Below are 19009 nucleotides of genomic sequence, written 5' to 3'. Positions count from 1 at the left end.
CATGCGGTCCTCTTGACCCCATCACAAGTGGGGTCCATCCAACACGAAGCACTGTGCACTGACTTCTAGCCGGCACCCCGGTGATTCGAACGGTGCACTACACACTCCCGATCCCATGATTAAGAATGACGGTCTGCCCAGCCCAGCGAGGCTCAGAGAGGTAGGCAATGCAGCGACACTAGTCTCCCAGCTCACTGTCTGCTTTTGAAATCCCAAGTATTGCAGCAAATTCCACGCCAGTACTGCCAGCCCAGTCGCCTCTGGGCGCCACTTCCGCCCCCGCACAGGTTAACCTCTCAATAACTGCTTAGCCACCAAGTGCAGGGAGTGCCCACCTTTCGCCCAGTGGTGCACCAAGTTGCCAGCTCCACTTCAATACACCTCCCCAGGACCACACTCCCCTTGCTCTCTCACTAACTTTTTTTCATTAGTCAAGCAAGTCATTTAACAGTATAATTGTAAGCCAGGTGTGCGTGCACCCTCTTCTAGTTGTTGAAACAATGCACAGTAGAACATCCAAGACCACGCTCCTATGCTCCGATAAGAATTTGTGGCCCAACTGCCTCATGGAGGATGCAGTCCATAATAATCTTGCCCAGAAGGTGCAGGCTCCATGTAACTGCTGTCATTGGCTCCAAGTTTCCACTTATCCTCCTGCTGCCCAGGGCTCCCCGTGGCTGCCTTCACTTATCACATGCCGAGGGTTGCCGTAAGCCCCACAGATAAGGTGCATATTAGCTGTTTTTAGGCACAGAAATCTTTTAAATACGGCCCTTTCAAATCTCCCTTGCATACAGCTTACACAGGCTCTTTATGGCAGCACACCCATAAATCATGCCGTTCACTGGTGGCAACCTGGCCAGCAGCAGCTTTCAAATTCACTCTTTACTTTAGCAATCCACACAGTTCCTTGAAAGAAGCAACTGAGATGAGTCATGGTTTGTTTATTTTTTCAACACTCTACTCTGTTAATAATTCTATCAAGATAATACTTTCGGAGTAATGTAGAAAGGAATTTGTGTTTAGTTCACTTTGTTGAACTGCCAGCATTTTGTAGATTGCAGTCTTATTAAAGCATTTTGACTCATGAACATGCTTTTTACATTGCTTTAGGACACATGTAGTATTGTGTAAAATGAAAATTCTCTTCAACTATGGCTTCATTTTCCTTTGTTTTAATCAGCTTTAATAGAGGCAGCGCTGTTGCAGCAGCGTGGGCATTTCATACTTTCACTTTTCATCACAGAAGCACGTCAATTGTATTTAAGGGTTTGGTGTTTTTTATGTCTTCAAGTTTTAGGAGAGCCTCCCAGCAAGCAGTTGTTTGGCATTTGTGAAAAGAAAGAAAAGCTTTTGGTGTACTATAGGAATGTTTTTTTTTAGTCTTAAGATTGCATGTGTACACATGTGTGCGCATGCATGAAAGGCCACTGTGCATAGTTTTTTGTCTTAGTGGGCAAGGAATAGCTGGGCATGTGGTCTGAACTTTAGTTTAACTCCCTTTCTAACCACACACCCACCCACCCACTGCAAGCGGGTATAATGGATGCAGATGGAAGCAGTACTGTATAGGTTTTCATTGGCACAGATTGTACCAGTACCTTTCAACAGGACTGCTATATATTCAGACAAAGTAGCCTAATTTATCAGCAGAGCACAATGCAAACTATTCACAGCAGGGATGATTGCATCATGCCCAGATTTCTTAGCAAGACTCCTATGTTTTGGGACAGTACCTGAATTTCTTAACAGTGCTGCTATAATGACAAAGCACAAACGTGTGTTGGCATTTTCTGCAACAAGCTAAAGTACTGATCAAGAACAGTGCCTGAGCTCTTCCCACCGGTAGCATTACAAAATACATAAATCCCAGAAAACCTTGCATGTAAAATGAACACATTTCCCCCAAAAAAATAGATGGGGGCACGGGGTTGGCTAGGGGTATTTAATAAAGTGGGAGGAAACGATGGAGGGCTGCTGGGGATCTCCCCCTGTATTAAAAATACAGAAAATGTGGTTTTACTTCCAAGATTTTCGACCTCACAGTAATAAATATGGCATTTTCACAAAGATCCTTTCCACCACCCTCCTGAGCTAGTGTGATGCACACTGTCAGACAGTCATATACTTCAATCCATCCTACTCAGTCTTGCGCTTTTCAAAACATCTGCTTCTCCCATGTCCAATTACATAAGCCTCATTATTAATCTCCCGAGTCATGTAGGATAGTCCAAACAGGCTGAGAGCTTTTGACAATGCAGTTATGTCAGGCAAGCCTCACATGGAACTGCCAGTGACCTAACCCTATGTGCCTTTCTGAGTCAAATGCCTGTTGGGAAAGGTAGCTCAGTGAGTCAATAACCCCGCTGCAGAGATAATTGTGTCCACTGTTAGTTCAAATCCTGTTGATAGGCGAGTTAATGCATCTGCATCAGAGGTATGTGTTTAAGATGCAGGTAACATTCAACTGTAACAAAGCTGACTTAGCTTTTGACTTATCAAACGGACTACTAAATGTTTAGTGATTCAGAACACACAAATTACATCAGGGCTGCTATACCTGTAATGGCTCAGAACACACACATCTAATCTGGGCTGCTATACGTGTAATTGTTCAGAAGTATAACACACACATCCCATGAGGGCTGCTATAATTGTAATGTCTCAGAACAGACCCATCCCATGTGGGCTGCTATACTTGTAATGGCTCGGAACATACATCCCATCTGGGCTTGTATACTTGTAATGGCATGCAGTGATGGTAAAACATCTGCACTCAAGCAAGTGCTGCATCTGGTGAGACAAACCTCTAACTCTATCATTCCCAGTCCAATGGCCAACAGGTTTGCACACATCTAAAAAGGGGCACCCAATGGTAAATCTGCACTGGATTTGTAAATAGAAAAGGCATTTTCAGCTTTTTGAATAATTGGTGCTATGTCAAAAGACAAAAAGGAGAGGAAGAGCAACTCTGAACCTAAGCGATACAGGAGAACAAAGTGTTGGGGTGTGGTCGGGAGGCTGGGAGAACAGAGAACAAATTAGACAATCCAAAACAGGAATTCGAACAACAGGAAGAGAGACCAATGAGCTACATAAGAGAGCAACAAAGAAAGTGAAAGGGAAATAGGTAAATAGGACACACACCATTTCACAATAGGAGTGAGGGATAGAAGCTTAGCAAAAGAGACACATAGAGGCAGTAAAATAAGAAAACACAGTTCAACAGCAGATGGGAGAGCTGGAAATATAAAGTCCAGACTAGAGAAAGGCAGGCCAATAACATAAGACGCAGTGCAAGAAAGATAATTAACATGAGTAGCAGCCACAACATAGAAAATTAAAAAAAAAACAGATTTAGAGAAGTGTGAAAAACCAGAGGGTGTTTCACAACCTAGTCCCCGGGGATCACGTACTCACGTGGCCAGGGAAAGGCGATCGCTTTTGGATGCCGACCCTGGGGGTGGACTAGTGACAGAGGATCACCGGGGCAGGGAGTTCTCGGGAAGTGAGGGAGAAGCATCCGATGGTGAGACATGGTATGCCCCTTTTTCCACAACCCATCCAACCCCTATCCCTGCTTATTTCATGGGAAACTACAGCTACCATAATTCCTCCCCACTTTACATTTACAACACTACTGAGCCGAGGAAGATGAGGAATGAGGCCAGAAAGAATACCTGTACTGACTTGCAATGGCTCTGTCCCTGTAATGAGGCCAGGCAGAGTCAGCCACGTAATCCTAACTATACACACCTGCCACTTGTTAACACTCTCGGTCAGGATAAAAGGTGGCGTGCACAGGCACACTCTGAGCAACGCAGTGTACGAGAAGGAACAGCTCTTTTGGGGCTGATGCGAACCAGGCTATGGAAGTTGAAAGGTCAAGGGTCTGATAATTCCACACTTTCGGGAAATCTGTAAGCGTTCCGAGACTGAAACCAAGTGAGCCAAAGAGAGAAACCTTCAAGGTTCCTGGAAGCAGCATGCAACCCTTCTGGGTGAATGGCAGAGTTGGGGGGAGCAGAGGAGGCGTTGGTAACGGCCTTGACTGCTGCATGAGGAGTGTTGATGAAAGAAGACCAATTAACACGACCAGTGAGTTATCGAAGGCAACAAAAGCATGATTAGTGTTAAAAGCGAAAGTAACTGTAACCTTTAAGTTCAAGGTTGCGCGTGTGCCGATAAAACACATAATGGAAAGGACGATTGCTGAATTGTTAAAGGAAAAGGTACAAAGCAACAGAGTGGTCCTGTGAGTCGAAATTGCACATTCGAAAGTCTCTGAAATGTTCTGAGTTGATGTATTACAGCAGGAACCAAAGACAAGAAAGTAACCAAAAACCCGAAAGAAAGTTGAATAAGTGAAAAGAAAAGTATGTGAACTCTGAATATGCCAAGAGGGCAAATTATTTGAACTTTGAAAGAGGCCAAGAGCGCAAAATTAAGAAAATAAGAAACTACAAGTACCAAGAGGCATTGGTGTTGCAGGATGAGAAAGATTGTGGAATTGTTTAAAGAGATGTCGAAGTGGTCATGCAGATGTCTACGCAAAATCCTTGCAGTTTCGACATTGAAAAGACACCTAAGACAAAATTTTGTGAAGGGACCCCCGCCACGGAGAGAAAGACAGGCTCGAGCCTGGCCCAGGGAAGCCTGTGCAGGACTGTGGGAAAGTAAAGGTCAAAAGTAGAGGGGGCTGTTTTGTTGTGTGTTTTTGTTTCTTGTTGTTTTGTCTTATTGGTTGAGTGTCGGGGATTTTTGTTCAAATTGTATTTGTTTTTTACAAATATTATTGATGTCCATGTATTCAGTATTATTTTGTTTATTTCTGAGGTTCTTTTGGACTTTGCAATCTGAACACGATGCAATGTACTGGAGATTATTTTTCTTTGTTCGTTGTTAAAATGTTTAAATAAAGTGATTAAAAAAAATACAAAAAAAATAAAAAAAAATAAAATAAGTAGAACTGTGTATTTATGACAAGGCGGACGAAGCTTAAGGAAGTGATTGAACTACCAGAAGCTTGAAGCCCAAGCCTGGACAGTTGAATTGTACCAGTAAGCCACAGTGTGCAAGACTGATAGAACTGTGCCATCCATCTATCCTTTTTATGAAACTCTCAAGAACCTGTGGTGCAGAACGGAGCTGTTACTTAAGCATTTCTGACATTTCTTTTGAGACACTATTTTCCTTTTTGTATTCCCTTCACACATTACTCATATTGAGAAGGAGGAAAAGGTTTTTTTTTTTTTTAGTATAGGCCTTTTTATTTTGACGAGACTGACTTGGACTTGTTTTGTTATTTGTTTAATGGTCGAGGCTACTCCCATTCTAGAGTTAGGGCCAGTTAGCAATTCTATCAACCCAACCGAAATTCCAAATAAATGTTTTTGAAACTTGTATCTATTGTCTGTGTCTGCTAATTGATACCATGCCTTCCTTACACCAGAGCAATGACATGATAGAGGAAGAGGAGTTATATCAACCGTTACAGCACAATGTAGCAGAGAAACAGCAATGATAGAATGCAGAGATGGGAGAGGCAGTGTAACTGAGCAACAGACCTCAAAATGTGGCAAAGCAACACTTATGAGAGGCAGAACATCAGAAAGTGAGAGACAGGGAAAACATAGTGGTAAGGGATGGAGCAAAAACATGGAGTGGTTGTGAAACAGGTAGTGCCAGGCAGAAACAGGCCCGAGAGGCAGAGAAGGGATGCTTGTAGAGTGAGGGACTTGATTTATGATGTAACTAGCTGGCATCTGTAGTAGTTCTTAACAGAGTTTTAGTGTCCAAGTAAAATGAAGATGAAGCGCTTCCATGTGTTAATGTCGCCGCAAATATTTCACCATACAAGAATGGCGCTGTTTTTTTGGTTCCATGTCATTTCATCGCGGGATGTTTTTTCACAGGTTTTTTTTACCGCAAATGTTTTAATGAAAAAATCAATAAAATTTTCCCCCAAAACCCCCCATTCCCTTTAATTTTTTTAATCGATTCCCAAACACCCACATCCCATACATATATAATTTTCTAATCCGCCCAAAAAATTTGATGGTTTTTTTTCGTAAAAAAGTTTGCAGTAAAAAACCCAGCGAAAAATCGTCCCGCGAATAAAGGACTTTGTACCGTTTTTTTGCAGATATATTACCCCATGTAACCTGCGGGGGACACCCCTGCAACCCCCATATTTTTTTAAGGGAACGGGTGGCACCCACGCAAACCCTGCTCCAATTTAAACCTAATATTAACCCCATCAATAATGTCGCCTATGCCGTTTCCCGACGACTATATATATTGTGACATTATTGGTGGGGACTATATTACCTGATACCGATGAAGCTGGATAGTACGCATCGACAAGATCTTTGTCACTAATATTTTCGAACACAGTTTTCATTTTATGTACAAATTGGATAGTTGTCAGACACTTTTTTTACTCTGTGAGACAGGCATGGTATCAAGAGAGACACAGGGCGTCATTAGGAGCATGGCGATAGCCATGCCTGTATGGCAGGCACGGCTACCGCCATGCTCGCTACCGCCAGTGCCTCCCGCGATTGGGCAATAACCAGCCCATTACGAGATGAAAGGGCCGTTAATTGCCCATTCGCGGGTGGCGGTTTTGCTGGGCTCCCGATCCCCATTCTGCCCTATAGGCAGGATGGAGCATGGCTGTGCCGGCACCGTTGATAACGGTGCCGGCGCAATTACGAGTTATGCTCGCGGGTGCCGCACAGCCCACCAGGTAAGAGCTGGTATCTCCTAGTTGGGGCTAGCTTTCAGTCGCCATACGAGATGGAAGGATAGAACATTATTCCTGCATCTAGCGGGTTTGAATAATGTTCTGCACTGTGTGCCTAATAACACTTTCTTATAACAATCCAATGACTAGTACACAGTTACAAACCATAGATCCTTGAACCTAGTAAGAATGTTACTGTGGGTTAAAATTGTCATTTTATTCAGGCAGACAAAATTATCTTGGGTGGTGTGGGAAACCAAGGGAAAGGTGCAAAGCACATCTATTGTTTTTTTGTGATTGAAGACCTGGTGGGCTGTCAGGAACCCGCGAGCAGAACTCATAATGCGGTGGGACGTATGAATGGTGCCGGTGCCTCACCGGCACCATTAATACCGTCACCGCCAGGGTCATAATGAGGCCCACAGACCCAAAAGGAACCGTTTCAAAATCTTTATTTAATAAAGTTCCAGGGTTGGGGTAATACCGAACTGACCCCAACTCTAAAGGGATTTTCCCCTCAACTGATGCTTCTAATAGCCGTCTAACCGTAAGTCCAAAACCAAGGTTCATCCATGTCCAAACCTAAGCTTGCCCTCACTCATAAACCAAATGTGATAGGGAGTCTTCTTAAAGGAAAATAGTAGTTAAAAAGAAAATATAAACCACAGCTGATTTCAGGTAATCTTACCAATGGGTGTAGTTCTGCCAGTGAAAAAATAGTTCAACTCAAAAGGGTTGCCCTCAGAACCTTCAACGGAAGGCTCTTGCAGCAAGTCAATAAGGTTCACAATGTCTCTAGGTCTCCTGGGGTTCCCTTCCCCTAAGCTTGGCCTCCTCTGGTTCCAAACAAAAATACACAGTTCTTGTCAGGCCTCTCAGGTTTCCCTTACCCAAGTCTAGGCCTTTCTTCACAAAGTTCAGCAATGTCTCTTGTGAGCCTCTTAGTGTTCCCTTCCCCAAGCCCAGGCCCCAGTTTCGGACAAATGTTCACTTCGTCAGGATGCACCGTTTTAACACACAGTTCTCTTCATGGGGTAACAAGCAAAAAACTAGTCCCGGGCCTGAATGTATTTTTCTATGTACAGTTCTTTCATGGCGTTAGTATCAGAGTCTTTCGAGAATGCTGGGTTTCTTTGCTCATCGCATGCGCGACAACTCTGATCTCTCAACCCCTCTCCTTTTCTAGACTAGTCTTCCTTTTAGCCATCTTCACAGGTGCCTCTTGCACACCTTTTTACCTCCTGTGTATTTCTTTTACACTCTTCCCGTTTTATTGTGCACACTTGCACCTTCTTCTTGCTTTGTTTTTTTCTGCTTGTGCTTCTTGCACATTTCTCACTTTGTTGTGCACACTTGCACCTTTCGCTTTTTGCTTCTGGGTCGCTCACACCCTCTCTTGCTTCCGGGTCGCTTGCCACCCTTTCCTTGTTTCCTGGTCGCTTGCCACCCTTTCCTTGTTTCCGGTTCCCTTGCCACCCTTTCCTTGCTTTCGTATCGATTTCCACCCTTTCCTTGCTTTCGGGTTGCTTGTCCCCTTTCCTTGCTTTCCGGTCGCTGGCTCCCTTTCCTTGGTGTTGGGTCGCTTGCAGCCTTTCCTTGCTTTTGGGTCGCATGCATCCTTTCCTTCCTTTCAGGTCACTTGCACCCTTTCCTTGCTTTCGTATCGCTTTCCACCCTTTCCTTGCTTTCCGGTTGCTTGTCCCCTTTCCTTGCTTTCAGGTCGCTGGCTCCCTTTCCTTGGTGTTGGGTCGCTTGCACCCTTTCCTTGCTTTTGGGTCGCATTTATCCTTTCCTTCCTTTCGGGTCACTTGCACCCTTTCCTTGCTTTTGGGTCACATGCACCCTTTCCTTGCTGTTTCTGCGCCACCAGCGCACTTTCTCTTTTTCCTTTTCCTTCTATTCTTTAAAGTTCTTTCCTCTTTTCTCGCTTTACTTCCGCACTGCTAGCGCATCTTTCTTTATGCTTTCTCTCTAGCTTTTGTCCCTTTACTTTCTCTCTTGCTTTCTACTTTCGTGCCGCTTGTAAATCTTGTTTGTTTCCACTCCCGCTCCAGCCACCCGCAGGCTCTCGAGTTTCTGTCTTCACTTTCACAAAACTCACCGGGTATTGTAGCGCCAGTGATCGGTCTCCTCAGGAATACACTGGGTCGAGGTCAGGGTCTCACCACCTACCCCTCAGACACCTTTGGGACTGGCACATGTCCCAAGGAAACAAGCATCTCTCTGGACTCGGTCAGCAGGTCGCAGTCTGCCTCACTCTGGCTCTCTGGAGATACGGCTTCCCAGCCACACTGCAGCCCTTTAAACACCCCAGGCCAGCGTCTCGGCATGCCGCTCCCCTCCGGACTCTGGAGGCTTCTCCTATGGCCTCTCCCTGCTCCTTGGCTCTCCTGGTCCATCCGCAACTCCAGCTTGCTTTCTGCTTTTGGCAGAACCACCCTTTTTTTATAATTGCAGGTCAGAGTCAATTGGAGTTGGGTGTGCACAGTTGGAGTAAAGTGCCTGACCTTGCCTGACTCTATTAGTGGGACAATTTAAAGGTGTTATATGGTAGGCCTTACTTTGTATTCCTATGTTGTTTCTATGGGTAACCCTCATTGCTTCCGATTGCCTCTTCTTCGTCTCTGTACTTATTGGAAATGGGGAGGGTGAGATGGGTGTGCTTGGAAATACCCCGGACAGACTGATGGAGCCTGTACTTGTCTCATCCTCTTTTCAGTACCAGGTGTGGGGACTTGTTGGGGCCCATTAAAGTGTGAGAGTGATGCTAAATCCCCTTGTTTATTGGAGGGTGATATTTGGGAGGAAAATGGTGGGTTCACCATATTTCTTCTGGGTTTTGAGGAAGGGGAGACAAGGTTAGTGTTGAGTTGGAAAAGGGTTTGGTCTCTCTAGATGTCCACAAGATGTTATCTTCCTTTTTGGTGAGGGAAGGTTAAGGAGCAGGATGGGACTTCGGTGACAATATCCCATGAACAAAGAGCATGGGTAGGATAGATTGGGGCAAGGAACAGGGGAATACCATGTCTGGTCATCAGACTCTCTCCCCACAGTCCCCAAGGACCACCTTCCCAGGTGATCCCCCCCCGCCTCGCTTGTCTGCCCCCAGGGTTGGGATTCAAGAGCAATGGCCCTCCCCTGGCCACCTGAGCAATGGATCCCCTGGGAATACTTGTGAGAACGCCCTCAGGTTTATCACAACTCTCTTGCGAAGGAGAAAACTCATTTGTACTCTTGAAATTGGATCTAATTCTAAAATTGGGAGTAAAATATTCACACTAAAATCCTACCTAGAGCACTTGTTGTAGAGCTGCGTGGGACTCGCCAAGCACGGAATGCAGGCCCCGTCAGCCCCTCAGAGTTGATGCTCCTTGAGCCGTCATGGAGCCCAGAGCTCTGTTCACCATCAACCAGCCTGCGATGCTGGACCTGACCCGTTGGGTAGTTTAGAGGTGCTGGCCACCGCCACCTGCCAGGTCACCTGTGAGGACCAAGCAGTCTGTCCCACAGTGAGGGCCTCTGCTAACCCCCAGTGTGCACCACAGCATGCTGCTTCTCCGTGAAGCTCCAGATCTGCAAGGCAGCTCGGTTTCACATGGCGAAACTTCCCCCGAGTGCTCTCAGAGACTTTACTCGGCAGATGGCATGCCGATTAGTACGATAGTGGCTCAGCGTATAACAGGATCTCGACTGGATTTATGAGGTCTCCTGGGAGCTCACATGCTTGCAGCCATCTTGCGTGGGCTCTCTAGTGCCCTCCTGGACATGTGAAGATTGCTTCGGCCTGTCGGAGCACCCTGTGGGTGGGGAGGCTGGGAAGGGCAGGAGGGAAGGAGGGAAAGCGGGCAGAGAGGTGCAGGGAGCAAACTAAAATAAATTGAGCAAAAGGTTCCTGGGCACAGGGAGCAGCCCTTACCACTAGGTGGTTGCATCTCAGAAGGGAAACGCAGGAAAGGAAGTCTGCATGAGAGCAGCAACCTAATAAGGCGCTCGAACAATACCAAGGCCCTTCCGGACATGTAAGGGTTGCTCCGGCCTTTCTTCCATAAACATTTCCTGTGTCCATATTCGCTCACTACCTGTTTTGGGTTTCCAGTCTGGGGAGGGTTTGCTCACTAAGGAGAGAGAACATGGACAGACTTACCTCTTAGCTGGTATCTCCTAGTTGGGGCTAGCTTTCAGTCACCATACGAGATGGGAGGATAGAACATTATTCCTGCATCTAGCGGGTTTGAATAATGTTCTGCACTGTGTGCATAATAACACTTTCTAATAACAATCCAATGACTAGTACACAGTTACAAGCCATAGATCCTTGAACTCAGTAAGAATGTTATTGTGGGTTAAAATTGTCATTTTATTCAGGTAGACAAAATTATCTTAGGTGGTGTGGGAAACCAAGGGAAAGGTGCAAAGCACATCTATTGTTTTTTTGTGATTGTAGAGTCGGCTTATTGACTGTAAAACATTACTATTGTCATCTGCAGGTACATATATTTGGCTTACATCTTGTTTCATCTGCATGTTGCTATCTCGCCCTTAGGAATGGACGTACCGGGACATCTGGGATTTCCTGCGCACACTTTTCATTCCATACTGTATCCTCTATGACAAAGGGTAAGTGGCTGCACGCTCCTTAAATGGAACTTTCAACACAGAGTTGCAAGCAAGCCTATTGAAAAACTGGCATCTGCTCTGACATGCCAGTGTTTATGAAAGCTTGTTAACTTGGTTTTGTGTGAAATATTATGAGACAAGAAAAGTAACAATTGAATGGTAAAGTGCAGTAGTCCAATGGAATTTGTAATGCTTTTATCAAATAGTCTTTATTTTTGATGGATCCTTTCGTCAACCGCATCACGAAATAGCCTTGAGGTTCAGTCAAGGACATTGGAAGATTTTGAAAGCCATTTGGTAAATCCGTACAGCATAGTTGCCATGAAGTGGCATTACTGTCTCATAAAAGAAGGCATATGAGCTTCCCACACAGTTCCCTTTGTGTACTGCTGGGTTATCAGAATCATTAGTAAAAGTCATTTTTGGGAAAGAGTATTCTATTTTGGCGATACATTTACCCTTTGGTAAATTTACCCCATTTACACAAAGCTTCCATCTGGAGTCTTCACTCAGCTCCAAAGTCTATGTTAATCCGACTGTAATAAACTGTTTGTATTATCTCAGTTTGCTGAGGAACATCCGCCCTTTTCTATCTGCGTCCAATTGTACATCCATAGCACAGCCAATGATACTAACAGGACTCGGCAATGCCCTATTGATAGGCACAAACAAGAAGAGCTTGCAAGAGCTGCAAGTGACACAAAATGATGCTGTGCGTATCATTAAAAGAAAAACTATAAGAGCATATTACTAGCAGTCGACAAGATCTGCTCCCGGTTTTTGCATGTGCACAATTGAAGGCAGTTGTACTTGTTCACAGGTGCATTCATGTAACGCTACCAATCTATCTTAAAAACAAGGCTCTGATCATAGACACTAGCACTGGTCAAAAATCCAAGCTTCAATTGGGCTAATGGCCTAGGAAGATCATTCCTTTTCACTTCAGCCAAGATATGGACCTCCCTCCCCTTTTATCTGAGGCAACAAAAGGAGTACAAAAAGTTCTGCAGACAGCTAAAAACTCTACTCTTTGAGTGAATCCCCTGTTTTTGATGCCGAGGTCTGGTTAAACTATGTGTCCCATCTCTTTGTTGTATTTCTGTGTATGTTTTGGCGCCCGATGCACACAGGTTTTTGACGCCTTATAAATGAATAAATAGATACAAAATAAATGCTGTATGGTATTGGGTCACCACTTATGCTTAAGGTCCCTCGGGTGCCTCTCAGCGACCCATTTCTTCCCTATTGTGATGGGGTCCTATGTATTGGTTTTAGGGAATAGGTTGGTGGTAGCTGTGCTTTAATTTTGAACTAAGTGTGCAAGCCATTTTACCATATTGGTAGCCCAATGCACCTTTTTTGTAGCCACCGGAAGTGTTTTTAAAATACATTTTATTCAGAATCCTGCTCCTGCCCATTTTGTTTTCTTGTGCTTCCCTTAGTCAAGGGGACCTTAAAATGGCCGTTGTTAACATGTGGACTTTTTGTGAGCCGACCAAGGCAGTCTCCATATTAGTCTTAACTGCTTTAGGCTAGTATATGTCCCTGCACTAGCCCTCTCACTTTCTGTGGGGCTGACTGTGCTTGAATGCCAGTTCCTGTGACCAACCAGGATGTTTGGTCATCTGGCCCTCTAAGCATAGGACCTTTCAGGACCTCTAAGCCTTTTTGTGATTGGTTTTACAGGGGTATTAAATCTCTCCTTCGTTCCTGAAGTTGGAGGTGGAAAGTCGTCCAACCTTCGGAAGGCGTTTTCCCACTGATTCCTAAAGCCCTCAATTGATGATACTTACTAAATGAGTGGCTTGGGCATATCCCAGTTTTGGTTTTTGCTGCTAGAAGTCCAGTCTGGATTTCTTTGTTTTATGGATTTTTATTTTATTTAGTAGAGAAGTAAACAATTACAGTCTGAGTCTTTATGAACTCTTGATTATATAACATAGCTTTAAGCTCATAAAATACATTTCATATATAAAAAGAAAAAGAATACAACATGAGATTCATTAACTTTGAAGACATTTTACTATTTAGTAGCTAGGCTATAAAACAGTATGAAAATGTGTTAGCATATCAGCAAGTTGCTCAGAACTGAGTAGTGAAGCGAAAGGGGATGATATGGGGACAGAAAAGAGGAAGAAAAAAAACCAGGAAGAACTCCTGTTCTGCCCTAACACTAAAGATGGGAGCACACTCCACCATCTGAATAAACAGAAAACAGTCCTAGTCCGTCGTTAGTCCAAAAGAATAACAATTAAACTAGAAAACCTGCCCTCACTCTAATACCATACAAGTGAAATAGGGAAATGTAACACAAACAGAAAATCAGTGGGAAACAAAAGGATGGCAGAATGGCATCAAAAGATTCTTGCCCACATTGTGCAACACGTGGGTGGGGTGGAGCACTTGACGTATGGGTGCACACTGTTATGCGATTACACCTGGGGTACTGTTATGCGATTATACCTGGGGTAGCTGGCTCGGCCCTCCAGAGCCTGCTTGCCATTCACGTACTCCGTCTCAAAGTTTGGGGTTTTGACCACTCAGATCTCCCTTTTCCCCCAAGTCCAGGTAAATCCTCTGCATTTTGCAGAACCAACACAAAAGTTCCAAGCTCTTCAGCACAAACAAACGTTCCAAAGGAAAAGGAATTTTAAGTCTCTATTGGTCCCCTCAACTTGGCCCAGCCTCTCACTTTCAATTTCTTTCCTTGGTTTCCCTCTTTCGGGCTCAAACCGTTTAACTTTACTTTCTTGGAGTTCCCTTCCCCTAGCTTTATTCTTTAGCGTTTGCTATGCCTTATGGTACTCTTAAGTTTTTACGCAGTTCAAATATTTGACAAGATTCAACAGTTTGCACAATCTTCTCAGGCTCTCTTCCGCCTTGGCTTTAACAAAAGAATGTCTCTCTCTTTAAACACAATTTTGAATGGATTGTGTCCTCCCAATATCTCCAGCTTCGCTGCTTCGGAAAAAATATTTCTCGGCAGAGGGCGCTGTGCTCGAGGTCGTGGCGTCGATTGTCCCTCGACGGTCTCCGTACCGTGTCGACGTCACTGATGGTATAAGTAGTTCGAGCCGCGCCCGTTGCTCCAGTTCCGTTTTTCCGATCGCTTTGCTATCGTGAACGGCGCGCTCCGAGATTTTCTTCGTGAAAATGTCGTCATCTTCAACTCTTTCGACACCCAAGACTGGGTTCAAGAAGTGTATCGATTGTGGATCGAAAATGTCGATCACTGATCCTCACGAGTTTGTCTCTGGTGTCTCGGTTCTAGTCACCGAACCGACGACTGTGGTTCCTGTCAGTCCATGACCGAGAAGGCCCTTCGTGAGAGGAGAGGTAAACTGTCAGTGGGGAGGGAAGCCTCTAAGAAGGCTGTGTCCAAAACGAAAGAAAGAAAGCGACCGATTCAAAAGAATCTGATCGACATAGACACTCCAAGAGATCTCGATCTAGGAGTAGATCGAGACACTCTTCTTCCTCGTCAAAAAAACTGAAGAGGAGACAGATCTCCCTCATCGTCATCGTCTTCTGAGTCGACCGAAGAAATTCAATGTCCGACAAAATCGGATTCCCCCAGAAAATGGGAGGAATTCCGTAAAAAGATGATGGTTTTCGAGAATGCGGCCCGACCCCCTCGGAAGAACCATTCCTCTAAGGTCGCTCCATTGGACGACAAAGAGAAGTCGAGAACTACCTTGGTAAAAGCCAGAAGTATCGAAGAGACTCGAGTCGATGCCAAGTCGTCGAAGGCTCCTCGTGAATCGAAGACTCCTCGAGAGTCGAGCACATCTCCGGTGCCTCATAAAAAGCTCAAGTCATCGAAGGCTTCGATGGCTTCATCGACGCCATCGGCGTCGACTGCTTCAGCATCGAAGACAAGAGCGTCTTCGACACCTGTATCGAAGTCTTCTTCGAAGTTCCCGTCGACAACCTCGAAGGATTTTTCTATTCCCTCGAAGGAAATAGTTGAGGAAGAAAGGAGATTTACTCCGTTGCCCAGAACAGACTTTTTTAAAGCTATGTCCTCAATTCATGAGGACTCTGGCTCGGAGGAAGATGAAGTCACTCCCTTTGGAGTTTCATGTGGCACAAGACAAGTTCCTGAGGAACTCATTGATCAGGAATCTAGAATGAGAGACCTGAGTGATACGCTGCACTCTGATAGTGGAATTGACACCTCCCCAGAGTTAGAATTGGCCAAACCTGACCCTGCAGAACATGCAGACTCAGGGTACAGAGGTCTTATGAACAGGGTAGTAGAATACATGGGTTGGGGTAACACTTCACCCGTGTTTGAACAGGACGACATGACAGATATAATTGTCAAAGGTCCCCAAAAAGACACAGTTCTCCCCTTTCATAGGGCTCTTCAGAGAACAGTAGAAAAAAATTGGGAAAATCCTGATAGCATTGCTGCTACAAATAGTAATTTCCCAAAGAAATAAAGACCAGCTGGTACGGATCCTGAATATTTAAACAGACATCCAGCTCCAGAAAGTCTGGTTATTCAGGCTGCATCCACAGCAAAACAAACTGCATATCCCACTATCCCTCCGGATAGAGAGGACAGGAAAGTTGATGCCTGGGCCCGTAAAGTTTTCACTTCAGGTAGCATGGCCCTGAAATCGACAAATGTCACCTGTACCCTGGGCAGGTTTACCCATACCCTGTGGGACTGTATTTCGGCGGCGGCTGAGCATATTCCGGAAGGCGAGGAAAGGGAAGGCTTCCTGAATATAGTCAAAGACGGAAAGGAGGCAATGGGGGAATGTCTCCAGTCTGGACTGGATACTGCTGATGGCATCAGCAGATCCATGGCTACAAGCACTGTGTTGCGCAGATTTGCGTGGTTGAGGAAGTCGGGGTTTGCACAGGATGTGCACTCCAGACTCCTTAACATGCCCTTTGATGGCTCGAGACTATTTGGCAGTAAGGCTGACGAAAGCCTAGAAAAACTCCAGACCTCGAAGGCGGCAGCTATATCTCTTAGTGCCTCCATGCGCCAGCCTCAGAAAACCTATTCAGGATCATCTTCCAGGAGAGGTCGTTCTTTTCGCTACTACTCCTCATTTGGTAGAGGAAGAGGACAGGCTTCTCAAAGAGGCAGAAAAAACTTCCCTCGTGGTGGACGAGGAAGAGGTGCGAAATCAGCCTCAGGAGCGGCATCTTTGCCCTCAGCCACTCCTGCAGCCGCTTCCAAATCTCTCTGAGACCTTGCTCCACAAGACACCAGTGGGAGGCAGGATCTCTCAACATCTGAAGGAATGGCGAGGCATTACCTCAGACGTTTGGGCACTGGAAACAGTAGCTCAAGGTTACTGTCTCCCCTTTCTAAAAAGGCCTCAGAATCATCCACCGGGAGCCAACTCCGTAAAAATTCCAGACCCGCTCCTGTTGCAGGAAATTTTAACCCTGCTAGAGAAAGGTGCCATAGAACAGGTACCTGTAGCGGAGAGCAACAGGGGTTGGTACTCCCCATACTTTCTCATCCCAAAAATGGACGGAGGATTGAGACCCATCTTGGACTTAAGAAACTTGAACAAGTTCCTCAGGAAGGACAAGTTCAAGATGGTGACCCTTTCTCAGATCCTTCAGGCTCTACAACTCCAAGACTGGTTGGTATCATTGGACCTTCAGGATGCTTACTTTCATGTGCCAATCCATCCAGGGCACAGAAAGTACCTGAGGTTCGCGATTGGCAATTCTCATTATCAGTTTCGAGTTCTGCCATTCGGGTTGACCTCCGCCCCGAGGGTTTTCACCAAACTGTCGGCGGTTGTGGCAGCAAGTCTCAGGAGAGGAGGTATTCACATATATCCCTACCTGGACGACTGGTTGATCAGAGCAAATTCTCCAGAACAAGCTCAGGAACATCTTTCGATCACCTGCCACTTCCTCCACAAACTGGGCTTCTCCCTCAATTTCAAGAAGTCCCACATGATACCAACCCAGAAACTCCAGTTTATCGGAGCAGTCTTGGACACTTCATCGGGAAAAGCCTCGCCTCCCGAAGTGAGAGCTCTCCACATCCAACAGATGGTAATGAAGTTTCAGAATGCCCAACATCTAACTTCGATTTTCTCAGGTTGCCCGGCCTCATGGCATCCTGCATTTTCCTAGTACCAGAGGCCAGGTTGAGAATGAGATCCCTTCAATGGGCACTCAGAACTCAGTGGTCCCAGTTCTCAGGGAATATGTCGGATCTTCTGCAAGTCCCGAGCGCAGTTGCTCAGGATCTACTATGGTGGGCTTGCAACGACAACATTCTCAAGGGAGAATCCTTTTGGCAACCATGGCCGGAGATAACAGTAGTGACGGACGCCTCACTCACGGGGTGGGGAGCACACACCAACGATCTGACAATCAGCAGTCGTTGGTCTCCATCGGAGTCCAAACTACACATCAACCTATTAGAGCTGAGGGCAATCAGACTAGCGCTGAAGGCCTTTCTGCCTTCTGTACATGGAAAGAATGTCCTGATAATGACATACAACAGAGTGGCCATGTACTACCTCAACAAGAGAGGAGGAGTAGGGTCACTACCACTGTGCAGAGAGGCAATGCAGCTCTGGTTCTGGGCAATACGAGAAGGAATCTCTCTATCGGCAATTCACCTAGCCGGAGAGCAAAACACGGTGGCAGATGCTCTGAGCAGGCAGAGCACAGTCTCCCACAAGTGGGAGCTAGCTCAGGAAGTCCTTCAAGAGATCTTTGCCCTTTGGGGAACCCCTCAAGTGGATCTGTTCGCCACTGCGACCAACCGGAAGTGCGATCAGTACTGCTCAAGGGAATTTCCTCAAAGAGGAGCTCTGGGAGACGCATTCGTAGTGGAGTGGAAGTTTCCACTGTTGTACGCGTTTCCCCCAGTGTCCATGATTCCTCAAGTAATCAGGAGGTTGAGAAAGTTCAGGAAAACCATGATCCTAATTGCCCCGGATTGGGCCAGGAGAACGTGGTACCCAGACCTTCTAGACATGTCCATCTGCCCTCCAATACGTCTTCCGCAAAGAGAGGATCTTCTCTCGCAAGAGGAAGGTCGGGTTCTCCATCTAAAGGTCAAGACACTCAACCTTCACGCATTGGTTTCTGAGAGGTTGAGATACAAGGATTGGGATCTTCCGGATGACGTAATGGAGATCTTGCTTTCGGCCAGAAGGCCAGCAATAAAATCTTTATACCGATGTCGCTGGAACAAGTTCAGTAACTGGTGCAAAGATAAGGATGTGGACCCTTTTCAGTGTGGCACCCCAATGGTGCTTTCTTTCCTACTGCATCTAGCCAATCTGGGGCTCCAGATAGGGACAATTAAAGGATACCTTGCTGCGCTGTCTATTTTCAAGTGCACCTCAGAAGAGGTTTCATATTTCAAAATTCCTTTGATCATTCAATTCTTAAAGGGGCTTACTAATGTATACCCCCCAGTACCTTGTCATGTCCCAAAAGGGACTTAAATCTAGTACTAAAATTATTTTTTTTTGATAACCTATTTTATTGGTGTTTTAAAACAAATAAACAGATAAACAATCAATACATGCACACTGCTGGTATGGGTCACTGGCTGTCTCCGATTGTTGTACACATAATATTGCAAATTGGGTCAACTTTTTATCCGAACCCGGGAACAACACCCAGCTGCTTTATCCT

General features: G+C 45.5%; 1 protein-coding gene across 4 annotated transcripts in view; it reads left to right on the top strand.

Moving 5' to 3' along the window:
• FLAD1 (flavin adenine dinucleotide synthetase 1) overlaps positions 1-19009 on the top strand; it is a 444813-nt gene that overhangs the window by 287669 nt on the left and 138135 nt on the right. For all 4 annotated transcript variants that reach the window (XM_069650211.1, XM_069650196.1, XM_069650209.1 and 1 more), the window contains exon 7: positions 11292-11365. In XM_069650211.1, coding sequence (XP_069506312.1) covers positions 11292-11365 — 74 coding nt within the window. The remainder of the gene's footprint in view (positions 1-11291; positions 11366-19009) is intronic.

This window comes from Ambystoma mexicanum, chromosome 1p (assembly GCF_040938575.1).
Source record: "Ambystoma mexicanum isolate Mex_15411 chromosome 1p, UKY_AmexF1_1, whole genome shotgun sequence".
Lineage (NCBI taxonomy): Eukaryota > Metazoa > Chordata > Amphibia > Caudata > Ambystomatidae > Ambystoma > Ambystoma mexicanum.
Note: the sequence above shows the minus strand (reverse complement) of the source record. Positions and strands in the feature narration are given on the sequence as shown.